Source organism: Eptatretus burgeri, chromosome 6 (assembly GCF_056783735.1).
Source record: "Eptatretus burgeri isolate ZD-2024b chromosome 6, Ebu_testis_v1, whole genome shotgun sequence".
NCBI classification, from domain to species: domain Eukaryota; kingdom Metazoa; phylum Chordata; class Myxini; order Myxiniformes; family Myxinidae; genus Eptatretus; species Eptatretus burgeri.
Genome location: NC_140966.1, coordinates 40,801,758 through 40,814,770, shown reverse-complemented (window position 1 = coordinate 40,814,770; position 13,013 = coordinate 40,801,758). Strand labels below are relative to the sequence as shown.

The 13,013-nt window shown below is 41.9% G+C and overlaps 1 protein-coding gene and 1 long non-coding RNA gene across 4 annotated transcripts in view; one reads left to right on the top strand and one right to left on the bottom strand.

Moving 5' to 3' along the window:
• LOC147024611 (uncharacterized) overlaps positions 1-8,883 on the top strand; it is a 118,957-nt gene extending 110,074 nt beyond the window's left edge. The window contains exons 3-4 of one of the 2 annotated variants that reach the window (XR_015059099.1): positions 6,658-6,909; positions 7,931-8,883. This is a non-coding gene — a long non-coding RNA (uncharacterized LOC147024611). Of the gene's footprint in view, positions 1-6,657; positions 7,750-7,930 lie in introns of those variants that run through there. The other variant, XR_015059098.1, reaches the window with a different exon arrangement.
• LOC147024610 (lysophosphatidic acid receptor 1-A-like) overlaps positions 8,233-13,013 on the bottom strand; it is a 65,931-nt gene continuing 61,150 nt past the window's right edge. For both annotated transcript variants that reach the window (XM_085884672.1, XM_085884673.1), the window contains one exon: positions 8,233-9,358. In XM_085884672.1, the coding sequence (XP_085740798.1) occupies positions 9,072-9,358 (287 nt within the window). In that variant the 3' untranslated portion in view covers positions 8,233-9,071. The remainder of the gene's footprint in view (positions 9,359-13,013) is intronic.

Sequence of the window (13,013 nt, the reverse complement as noted above, 5' to 3'; positions counted from 1 at the left end):
CTGTCTGAAAAATAATAAGAATTTCCACTTCGTATATATTGGGCTTTATGATCATCAAACAAGACTTGCAATGTCAATTACGCTCAAGTCATGCACATTATAAACTGTCATTTGGCAGAATTCATTCCCTCCGACAACTTTTATAAAAATTCAGGTTCCGGAAAGGTCTCTTCCCATTCTTTCCACACAAATTGTATGTGGACATCACAGCATTGGACGTCACCCTTATTTTAGAAAATAAAAACATTTAAGTACACCAGTGTTCGAAGCAGCTTGTAACAAATTTTAAGTTCCACTGCCCTTAAAAAGCCTCAATTAATATTATTATTTATAATATAAAGTTATTTTCATGTCTTTTGATTTAACCATTTTACCAAAGGAAAACAATTGTGCACCGAAAACCTTGAACAACTCCCCAAGAGACAAACTACCGCAATGAAGGCTTCATTGTTACAAGCGGCAGTTTGTCGGCGGCCAAAGGGTTAATATTTTTTATGACAAAACTTCACATTTTTCGGCGAACAATAACTGACAATTGTTTTCCTTTTGCCTTTGGTCATCCTTCCGAGGTCGGCGAAATGAGTACCAGTATACTGGGCCGGTGTATACCCCGGTTAACATAGGTGTACCTTTTCCCTGTGTCGTAAGAGGCGACCAGGGTTGCGTCAGGAAGGGCATCCGGCGTAAAACATGTGCCAAATCACTATGCGGATCATACGGATGATCCGCTGTGGCGACCCCTCACGGGAGCAGCCGAAAGAAGAAGAAGAAGAAGAAGTTTTCCTTTTGCCTTTGGTTAGGCCTCACTCGTTAAAAGCAGACATAAAAAATATATTATTTGAGGCTTTTTTAAGGGCAGTGGAACTTTAAATTTGTTACATTGCGGAACAATGCGGTAATTCGTCGGACCTGAACAACCGAAGAATTATCCACACCAGAAAAGATATTTTAAAAGGTTCTGAACCAATTAAATTTCTCCAAAGTAATTTTTGCAGAGTTCCCCTTTTTTGCCACAGACCGTTTTTTTTTTTCACCAGGCCCACGGAAAAATGAATCGATTACTTACCATCGATTTCTCCACACGATCAGGGCCATGTCAGCGACAGCTGAACGTGATAAACGAACGATGAAATCGGATGTTGGAGGATTCGATCGTCAAATGCCGTTCCCGAGTCCAACGCTCGAACCACTCGAGTGGCCCGAAGGGCCCGAGCCCGGGCCCGGGAGAGATTACATTGAATGTAACTATTATAGATTCCATCACACCAGGAACAGGAACACATCATGGATTCTGTGATCTTTAAAACGTCCAAAAACAAAAGCTAAGACATAAAATCGATTTATAATATTATACTTACCAAAAATGATCACGGCGGAAGATAATTTTAACTATAAAAGCTAAAGTGTTCTGCAATTAAAACGGATTGTCTCTGTCACTCTCAGAAACAGGGGAAAGTTCACGAGTTTAACCAATCTTTGTAAATGGCGGCTCGTGACGCGGAAATAGCAATTAGCCAACCAGATCTCTCCTCCGGTGAAAGGCAGACACAACCACACACGTCACGAGGTGGAAAAAAAGCGGTCACCATGGCAACACACGAGGCAGAAAAAACAGTTTTCGATAATCGGGCTGCGCGCGCTGCGGCTGTACCGCGTCGGGATGTGGTCGTACAACCGAGCGGCCGATTCCCGACGTCGGGAATCTTTCATACTGACGTCGTGTGTCTGCTGGGCTTGGTTGTTGAGTACATTGCACACATGAAGGCTTCGCATGCTTCTGAAGTGCTGTTGCTGAGCTCGGGTTCTTCTCCAAGCTGTCCCCGACTGGTCTGATGCTCTTTACAGTCAAGTAAGACATTGAAATCCTTTTTCTTGCCGAGTCCCGAGAGTGCACTGTTTGAATCGCACCCAGTGAGTGCGTGGAAGCCGAGTAAAGCATTACACAGCTCAGGTCCTAGTTTGTGTGCCAAGCTGTGGATAGGAATATACCTAGCTTTATCCTTGATTCCAGTCCGAAACCACAGCTCCCATCACTGGAGTTTTCTGTAGTGTGTGGTGCAGAGGACAGCCACATCTGTGTCAGGTGGTTGAATCACAATCCTGTTGTGATAATGAGAGGCATGTTTTGCATGTAGCAATATTCGTGTGTCTGCCTCTTCATGATCTGACTTGAGGGTAACCAGGTCTTCGCAGTGCCCTCTGATGACTAGCACAGACTTCTGCGGGTTCTTGAAACCACCACCGATGACTAAGTGTTGACCATCAAGCAGAGTGTCTACCCCCATGTGGCACCATGTGTCTGCCAAGAAGGCACACAAGTTGACTTTGTTTTCTACATTTCCAATGTATTTGATCCACTGCTTTGGAATAGGAGCAGCTGACCCTTGGATTGTCACCTCTAAGGCTGCAGATGTTCCTCGTTTCTCTCGCTCCCCAGCTTTGATTGAGAGGCTGGAGTACCGGTCGAAGACAACATCAACCCGCTGACAACCATTCCGACGTAGAGGGGCAGTAACCAGGCTGTAATACTTTAATGCCATTTCACCGAAGTTTGCAGCACCAGCGGACTTTGTCATTTGTACCAGCGCCATTGCATCGACGATGTGGGCCGTATACATCTGGCTGGTTGTGGCTTGTGGCAGTTTTGGATGGACATCTATCTTCTTCTCTAACTCAGCAATGAGTACGCTCTTGTTGGTCTTCCTCAAGCTGCCATCGTAACGGGCCAGGGATAATGGCACTGTTGATAACTCAAAGCTGAGGAGTTCTCTCAGATTGATGTCCCTTGACTTTCCTGTGATCAGAAGGCGGCCAAAGAGTTCACGGTCAGCACTAAGAGTGATAACTTTCTCATCAGTTAGCTTCACTGTTTTCTTCTTGCTTAGTGTGGCAAATGTTTTGATCTTCAGGTTTGGCAGGGAATCCCAAAATGTCACTTCATTGGTATTCAGTCTCTGTTCAACAAATGTTGTCATTTGAGCTGTGCCGATCTGGTAGGAGTTAACCATGCGTGTAGCAGCATCTGGGGGCATCCTGATACCTGTGGCAATGTTAATCAGTGACGAAATTCCATCATCAACGTTGTCTCGGGAGAAGGGATCGGTCATAAGCTCTGACGTGATGACGGTCAGCAGCTTCTGCACATCACTTTCATCTCTCTCCACCCTCTTTGGTGCTGCTTCTCTGTGGGTACCAACACGATCTGAGTCCTGTGTGGCACACATCTCCCTCATTGCGGTTGTGATGGCTGCTCGTTCATGACATGTCAGGAACCATCGTTCTAGAGCTCCTGCTCTCTGACTGATCCCTATGATGCCACCGTTTGTCTTGCTGTCACGGTTGATGGACTGCTCTTGGGCCATGTCAGTCCACACTTGAGCAAATGGTTGAGGCGATCGACTGATGGCATGATTGCCAGACATGAACTCTTCATTGACGACAGGATGGGTCTCGGGCAGATGGTTCATGTCAGCCAGATAAACAAGAAGCCACCTGGCGTAGTTGGGTCGATCCATTGCGAAGAAGTGAGTTGTCATTGCAGCAGTAGCAGAGAGATGCAGAATCCAGTTTCCAGTCCTTTCTGCCTTGATGAACTGGAGGAGCAGCTGTACCATGGATACATAATTACTCCAGCAGGCAAACAGCTGCAACTTGCCCCGTGCCTCAGTTTGGAACCTTGTGAACTCTGTTTCTGTATTTTCAAATCACTGTACATACTCTGATGGAGAATTATAATTGGAAGCCAATGATAACTCATTATTGAAAATTGGTTGAGTCCAGACAAAGATATTCACGTTTACGTTACCCCTCCCCTAAATTTTGCTCGCCCACAGTGACCCTCTTGGTAAGTACCCTTGGTATGTATAATGGTCTGTAGAATTTGAAACCACATACTACCTGGAGGTGTTCTATAGGGTCTATTCTACCACCCTGTCAAGTCAAACCTTTTCTGTAGGGGGTGTTGAACGATTTCATTTTTTTCAGGTCCTTGCTCCTGGACTATTTGTTGAAAATTTGATGAGAAAAGCTCAAATGGTAAAAAAAAAGTTACAGCCTGGACAGACAGATAGAAGATTGCAAACCCCATCTTCAGCTGTGTAAGGGACTGGCTAATGATACTACTAATAATAATAATGACAATAATAATAAGACAATAAATTCGATTTCAAAACTTACTTGAAAAGCTGGATGAGCAGAAGTGTGCCTGATGCTCCATGACCCTCCTTCATTCCGTATTTGTAATCCGTCACAGCAATCCTTGTGAGACAGTCCCAATGTAAATGTGTCAATCTGCTCCTCTGTTTTATTTTCACAATGTTCATTGTTTAAATGGTTGCTTCACATGTGTATGTACTGACAAAATAGGACAGCACTTTTTTGCACACAGTAGCGTTTGACATTTGGGAATTCTGTGTCAGGGACAATGTTCCAGAAATGATGAACACCTGACTGAAGTTCAAGCCGCAGGATATCATTTGTCTGAAACTGAACAATTTTACTCTCCAGTTTTGCAAAGTCAGAACCGAGGTCTGTGATGACGGGTGACAGAGATGACACTGGCACGTTGAACGGGTTCTCAATAAAGTTGAAAAAGCCCTTGTACTCCATCTCGTCTTTGAATCTAGATTCAAACTTTTCCCACATTTCCTGCAATATCTGCGCAAATGAATCCGAGTTGAAATGTTTCAACAGCTCAGGATCTTCTGTTGTGATTGCTTTGAGTTTGGGAAAGCGCACAAACCGTCTGTTAGGTACGAACAGTGTCGTGAACTTGTATTGAAATGCCGTTATGATGTGCAGCGTGTTTCCGGGACGTTTGTTACCTCCTCAACCTAAGGTGGACGAAGGTTATGTTTTCACCCTTGTCTGTTTGTCTGTGAGCATGATATCTCAAAAAGTTGTGGACACATTCAGACGAAACTCGGTGAAACTTGGTTGGAATTGTGACAAGGACGGATCAATTTGATTGTGTTGAAGATCCAAATCCGGATATGAGAGTTTAAAAAAAAATTTCAATTGATTTTTTCACCATTGAGAGATGAGACCAAAAACTATATATCTGTACACTATCTCAAAAAGTTGTGAACGAGTTATGACAAAACAAGATGGATGCATTGGTTAGGTGACAGGAACAAAATGATTAGATGTTCAAGGTCTGGATCCAGATCTGGCCTATCGGTGGGATAAAAAACGTAAACTGTTCAGTCTGGTGGAGGTATGCACTCGACCGAGTGCCGTTCTAGTGAAGTACTGTTTGAATGTGAGTTGGGCCATGAGTATGTCTACTAATGACATACTATTCTATTGGAAAGTACTTCTTGGACCTGTAGACCCTTTTTATACATCATAGACCCTTTAGATCCTTTTTCGCCCCCATAGACCCCTCACATTCTTGAAGACTCCAAGACCCTTTAGACAGAGCTTAAATGCACAAATTACACCCACTCTTGGGGTGGGGATGTGTGTATGGGGGACGAAGTCTCGTTCGACCAATATGAGTATCGTCTATTGATTACGTACTGCTTGAATGTGACGAGACTCTTAAGAGACCCTTCAGACTCCTTATGCATTTACACCCATGAAATCCCTTTATAGACCTCCTTTGACCCTTTAAACACTTTTAGACATCTTGACCTTCGAAGACCCTTTTTACACTTTGGACTCTTTTGCTCTTTCAGCATTAGACCCATTTAGACTCTTTAAACACTTTAGATCCCTTAAGACCTTTTAGACTCTTTAGAACACTTTGACCTTTCGACCATTTTTTTTTACCATTTTAGATCTTTGAAGACCCTTTAAGCAGTTTTTAGACCTTTTAAGAGCCTTAAGACACTCAAGACCTCTTTTGACCCCTAAGAAAAATCGAAAGAATCTCCCAGAAAATCGTTTTTGATGACCTTTTTCGTGCACCATTTGTGTCGCATCACAAGTTCCAATGACAAATCGAAACTGATGTTGGAAAGTGAAACTGAAACTACTGATCCATGGATCTTCGAATGGGAAACTAGAATGAAATGCTGTGAGAAATATTGAATGGAAATTGCTGAAAGCAAAGCTCTGGGGAGTATAGAGAGAGGGGGCGGGTTGGAGCTGAAGAAGCGATGTGGAGAGGGATAGCTGCCTGAAGGTCGTCGGTTGATATGGAAAGAACATCGGTGATCTTCAATCTGGCAGTAGGCTCAAAAAGTGCCTACATCCGTCGCCCCAGCCAAGCATCCATAATTTCACCCTCACTCCCAAGCAGTACTTCAGAGGTACAAGAAAAATGGTTTGGAAAACTTAGCTGATGGAATGAAATGAGATTTCCAAGGTTACCGGCTACACCCAATGTGATATCTTCTCACTGAATATTTACGCTGATTTCCCGTTTCTCCAAAGTGAGACTTCCATTAACCAATCAGAGATGGGGACCTTGCTGGTATGTGCAGTGCCTTCAGAAAGTATTCCCACCGCTCGACTTTTGTCACATTTTGTTGTGTTACAGCCTTTGTCATGTCAAAACATGTTTTTAGAAATTTTTACAAATCAATTAAAAATGAAAATCTGAAATGTCTTTTGTCAATAAGTATTAGTCAATGAGTCAATACTTTGTAAAAGCACCATTTGCAGCGACTGCAGCTTCGAGTCGTCTTGAGTATGTCTGTATCGGCTTTGCAGATCTGGATTCGGAGGGTTTTCTCCCAATTCTTGATTGAAGATTTGCTCAAGCTCCGTCAAGTTGGATGAGGAGTGTCAGTGAACAGCAATCTTCAAGCCTTTCCACGGATTCTCAATGGGATTTAAATCTGGGCTTTGGCTGGACCACTCGAGGTCTTTCACGTTCTTGTTCTGAAGCCATTGCAGTGTTGCTTTGGCTGCATGCTTGGGGTCATTCTCCTGGTGGAACGTAAATCTTCGCCGCTGTCTCAGGTATTCTTTAAGCAGGTTCTCCTCAAGGATTTGCCTGTATTTACCTCCATTCATTGTTCCCTCTATCTTTACAAGTCTCCCAGTCCCTGCCACTGAAAAGCATCTCCATAGCACGATGCTGCCACCACCATGCTTCATCATAAGGGTGGTTTTACGTGGGTGATTAGTTGTGCTCAGTTTCTGCCAGACGTAGCGCTTTGTATTCAGGTCAAAGAGTTCAGTTTTCGTCTCATCAGACCACAGAATCTTTTGCCTCATGTTTATTCACATGCTTTTTTGCAAACTCCAGGTGTGCTGTCATGTGCCTTTTTTTCTTCTTTTTCTCAGGAGTAGCTTCTGTCTGGCCACTCTTTCATAGAGCCCACAAATATTTGAAGTGCTGTCGAGATTGTTGTAGAGATTGTTCCACCAAATTTTGCATTCGAGATGGAGATATCCAGGGTCCCCCCCCAAACCTCCCCCCCCATTCTTTAATAAGGCGTGTGTTTGTGTGTGTATGTACATTTGAAAATTATTTTTTTTAAATCTGAAAATCAGAAAAAAACTAATGGGCCAAATCCAACCAAATTTAGAATACATGCTGGGGGTACCCAGATTCAGATCATTGGCACAACCCCCCCCCTTTCCACCTCCCCACCACCACCACCCTTGCAAGTCAATTCTCTGCATGTATGTGTTTATACATCTGAAAATGAAGAAACTGACCTCAAACAAGGAAATGAGGCCATTTAGCCCATCATTGCCGTGGTGCACTCTTGGGTTAATTTTTGCTCGAGCTCTAAATATCAATCTTCTTGACGGCTTACTAAAGTCTAAATAACCCGACCTTAATCGGGTGACCCAGCATATATATATATATATATATATATATATATATATATATATATATATATATATATATATATATATATATATATATATATATATATATATATATATATATATATATATATATATATATATATATATATATATATATACGTGTGTGTGTGTGTGTGTGTGTGCGCGCGCGCGCGAGCAGGATTTGAGAACATGGGCACTTGGGCCATTTAGGCCCGTCACCGAAGCAGCATCAAGACCAGGCAGAACTTTCTCTACCTTCTTGGGTGAGAACACAAAGTGCACCTCATTTTCATAAATCAAAATGTCATGACCATTCATATAAAGTGATCTGCTATGGTCGTTGTCAGTTACAAAATTATCATGAAACAGCATTTCAGTTTTATTTATTTATTTTTGTTAAACTCAAACTGGGGTTTTTTGTTTTGTTTTGTTTTTAAATCTCCAGGACGTGCTTCAATCCAAATGAACAATCATCGTGTATTGTATTTTCAAACATTTATTACAATGCTTTTTTATTTTTATTTTTATTGTTACAGTATACAGGTAATGCATTGCAACATCATGTCCAGAGAGAGTACAGAGTGTTATAAAATCATAAGTATAAAAATAATTCATAGCATAAAAAAAAATTCTGAAGATTTTATACATCCAAACTCAAAAACTGGAAAGGGCTTTTGACACAAAACATCCTATGACATATTCAACGTAACCATCACCGTTTTTTTTGTACATGCACATTGTAAGGGCCTGAAGAATTATTCATGAAATAGCTGAAGCAAATGTAGGCAAAAAGGAGTGGAAGTGGACATGAGGTAGGCTTGCAAAAATATGAACTAAATTACAAGCAGACATACTTTTGTTATTACAGTAATTTATACATTAGGTCAGAGATGATTAATTTTATTCTGTGAATACAGGAAGTCCTATGAGCTTCTGACATATTTATTTGTTGGATTTTTTTTTGTTTTTTGCAGCCCTTTGTTATGATTAATGTAAAGAGATCTACAGCAAAAGTAAACCTTATATAACACCAAAACCACACTGGTACAATTTATGCTGGTATATATGATCCAAATAACTTGTAAATGTTTTGCAGGAAAATTATGAGGCCACCTAACAAAGGGCTCAAGACCAGGAATGCCTTTTCAAGGTAAGCTAAGGCAAGGTGTTCAACCTACTCTTGAGAAGTTTCGTGTTCCACTTGCTTTACGTTGATGGAACAAGACTGCAGGTGCAGTGTGTGAAATGTGGCAAGTTACCATGTAAATACCAAGGAACTCCAAAAATACTTCACATGTTCCATCTGAACAAAAAATACACTAGGATGGTTTCTCCGCACCTTTGCCATTCTGTTGTGCATCCTCTAATTTTCCAGAATTATTTTGTTGAATTCTGCTGCCTGCATGCCGGCAGATGCAAATAATTTTTTTAAATGCTTTCCACATGTTTTTATCCCTGTATGAATATATTATGGGATTCAATGCAGAATTTATTTCAGCCAATATTAAGAAGAACTTCTCTGGAGCATTCAAGTCGCAGCTAGTTGTGCAAAAAACATCCAGGAAAAGAAGCACAAGTCCAGGTGTCCAACAGATGACGAATACACCTGCAGCAGTGGGACATAAATGAAGAGTTGTTTGAAAGGAAACTCTGAGTTATATTTTCAATCATGTATTTACATTACCATCATCAAAATAGGCATTGTCTGATATCCGTTCTTATAAAAAAAATCATTGATAAAAAAAACAACAACACGTGCCTTTCTCCACACCATCGAACACTGACATCAATCATCGTTTGCAAATGATAAAGAACCATTTACATCAATCATTTTACAGACATATCAGCTGACTTACAACCATCAGCAAGGTCATGGAATCCCTCATCACAGTTGACATCAAATCCTATTCTATTCATAATTTTGTGTTGTGGGTCCTATTCTATTCATAGCCTGGTGTTGGCTTAGTGGTTAGGGTGGTGGCTTGTGATCCTCGGGTCCTGATTTCAGGCCCTGTTGGGCCGCTGAATTAATACACCAGGAGGTTGACTCAGCCTGTCATCCTTCCGAGGTCGGCAAAATGAGTACCAGTGTACTGGTAAGGGGGACGCTGCATCAGCGGAATAGCCGCGTCCCAACCAATGATGCAACCAGCAGCCACAGGCTGCACTCGATAGAGAGAGATTCTATTCATAATTTTCATCAACGATCTCTCTGACTCTCTGGAAAACCCTCTTTATCTTGTTGCTGATGACTCCATCCTCTGCGAAAACATCCCACATTCTTCAGAAAGGCAGATATTAGCCTCTTCCCTCTCTGCAGACCTTGATAATATCCTGAACTGATCAAACACTTGGAATATGTCTTTCAATCCGGACAAATCTCACACTCTCATTCTGTCTCTCTGAAAGGACCGTCTGGCAAACTGTCCCATCTACTTTCTTAACAATCCTCTTCAAGAAATTCAGTCACAAAAACCTTTTGGTCTCACTATCAGTTCTGAAGTTCTGATCTTTCTTGGGCAAACCACATTTCTCAGCTGGTTTCCAAAGCCCGTCACCAACTGGGCATCCTTCGCTGTAGAAAGTACTTCCTTGGCACACCTGAACTTTTATCCACCTGCAAGGCCTTCTTCCACAGCTTGATGGAGTACTGCTCTCTCCTCTGGGCTTGTGCTGCTGCCCCAGTGGACCTTGTTCAGCTTGACGTCATGGAAAGCATGGTCTTAAACATCATTGGAATCTCCCGCAATGAAGCCGAGTCTCTGGGCCTATCACTTTCACATCACAGGCATATTGGTGGTCTTTCTGTCCTATACCGCCTCCTTTCTGGTCCTATACAGCCACCCCTCCCCCGTTCAAGTTTCCCCAGGGTTCATGTGGTCTGCCTACAGCCGCCTTCTCGTGAAACTCACAAAATCCAGAATCACTGCTCACCTCCACTTATTTGTTCCTTTTTCCTGCGAGTGGAAACAAATTTTGCAATCCATTTAATCTTATTCTTCCCTCTTGGGATTCAAATCAGCTGTTTAACACCATCTCAGATCATCATGCTCCATCCAAAACCATGATCTTTTCCAATCCTGTTAACCCTCCCCAAGTTTCTAGTATTTCCTTCCTGACATTTTGTGGCCATATCCATCTTGTTCACCCCCTGTGTCCTCCCCTTGCCCTCATTCTTACCCACATCCCTTATTTCTCCAGTCTCTCTATTTTGTCCTTCATCCCAACTGTACTGCTTGTGTGTTTCCCCCTCTCTTTCTGCTGTTTGTTTTGTTCCATTACGTCCTCACCTTGAAATGCTCCTCAATGTCGTGAATGCCCCCAAAGTTCTATCAAGAGTATGGGCCTCCATTATTATTGTTATTATTATTATTATTATCATCATTATTTTGATGATGATTATTAAGATGTTTACATGAGTTAATTTTGGGAAATTACTTTTCAGGTGATATTCCTCAAATCCAACCCAGAGCTTCCATTTTAATCATCAATGGGAAGTTAAGGCCCGGTCACACCTTGACGTTTTAGCCAACGTATGCCGATTTTTGAATTTTTTTCCTAAAACGCTGGCACACGTTGAATACGTTATGGGTAAGTTTTGATAACATTGAGAGCACGCTGAAAAACACTGCCATACGTCGTTGTACGTTGGCTTTAAATGTTGTACTTTTTGGTTGTCCTCAAATTTTTTTCATGCTTGAAATTTCACGACGTATGCCGGCGTATGACTCACACGTTCCGCTACGCTGGCCACAAGTTGTATGCACGCTCTGCGATCGTTGACAGACGTCAACACATGCTACTTGTAAGTTAATCATAAGTTGAGACACGCCAAGGTAATGTTTAGCGTACTCGAAACTTATTTCTAACCTATGATTAACGTGTTGTTGGCACGTTACGCGATCGTTGCCACACATCGACAGACGTTACTTTTAAGTTACTCATAGGCTGAAAGACGTCGGTATAATGGATCGTCCTTGCGTCAGCGTCCATGGCCACGGCCAGGACACTTATTTGCAGCATTCTTCAAACTTTTCTTCGGCATGACGAGGATGTTCACACTTCGATGTCTAGCTTGGCTATGATTCCAATTGTCCATCGGCAGCGTCTATTTAAAATAGTCGAGTTTGAGCGTTTTAACACGTTCAGAAGAAACGCTTCAAATTTCAAAACCCCAGCGTCAAAAAACAAAGGCGAGTGACAGAAATTTAAATCGTTCATTGTAAACAATGAAAATAGTTGAGTGGTACCGTTTAAAAGTCGTTGAGTGCAAAAAAAATCCAATTGTTGAGCGCAAGCGTCTACTTTCAATAGTGGAGATGCAGCCATTAAAATCGTTGAGTGGCAGCCTATGAATAGCAAACCCCACGTCACCGGCAAAGATAAACTGCCGCATGATATGGATAAGTTAGGCTATCGTTGGGCATAGTTTGTGAACGCCGGCTTCACGATAATTATTCGTTGGTATATCGTATCTATAAGTTATCGAAGCGCTCTATGCACATTATTAGTTCATTGTGCATTTGTCCAACCCGTTATGAATAGACCTAAATCGTAAAAACAAGCTATAGCTCATTGTTGAAAAAGCCCCATAAAAAATTAGCTGCGAAGAACTTCGAACAATGGTGAAAAGATGTCTCCTACCCGTGGACACGCGGACGCAAGGACGATCCATCATAACCCACACCCTCCCCCTCACACTCACCCACTACAGCCAACATGAACAAACTACTACTAATACTGATACTGATACTGTTACTGCTGACATGGACATTGACTCAAAAAGGACTCGAAAACACTGTTGGGTTCCCCTTTTATGAGCAGCATTTTTATATACCAATTCCCAAAACCGCTGGGAACACGTCTTTATATGGCAGTTGTAAGCTAGAAACACGTTCATTTATTTTTTTTTGTCGACCGGAAGACGTCATTGGAATACGTCTACATACGTCGATGTGTGTTGGGACTACGTAAAGAATTGGTTCAAAGCACGTCAAACATAAGTTAGAAATAAGTTTTGCGTAAAAAAGACATTACCGCGACATGTTTCGACTTATGAGTAGCTGATAAGTAACCTTTGTGGACGTGTGTAAGCGTCCACATATCGTGTGTAAAACTTATCCCCATCGCATGCGGCACGTGTGTCATACGCCGAGTACGTCGTAACATTTTGAACATGTTTAAAATTTCTTGACGTACTCTACTTACTACGACGTATGATAGCGTACTTTAGCGTTCTACTCACGTATACCAAACTTACC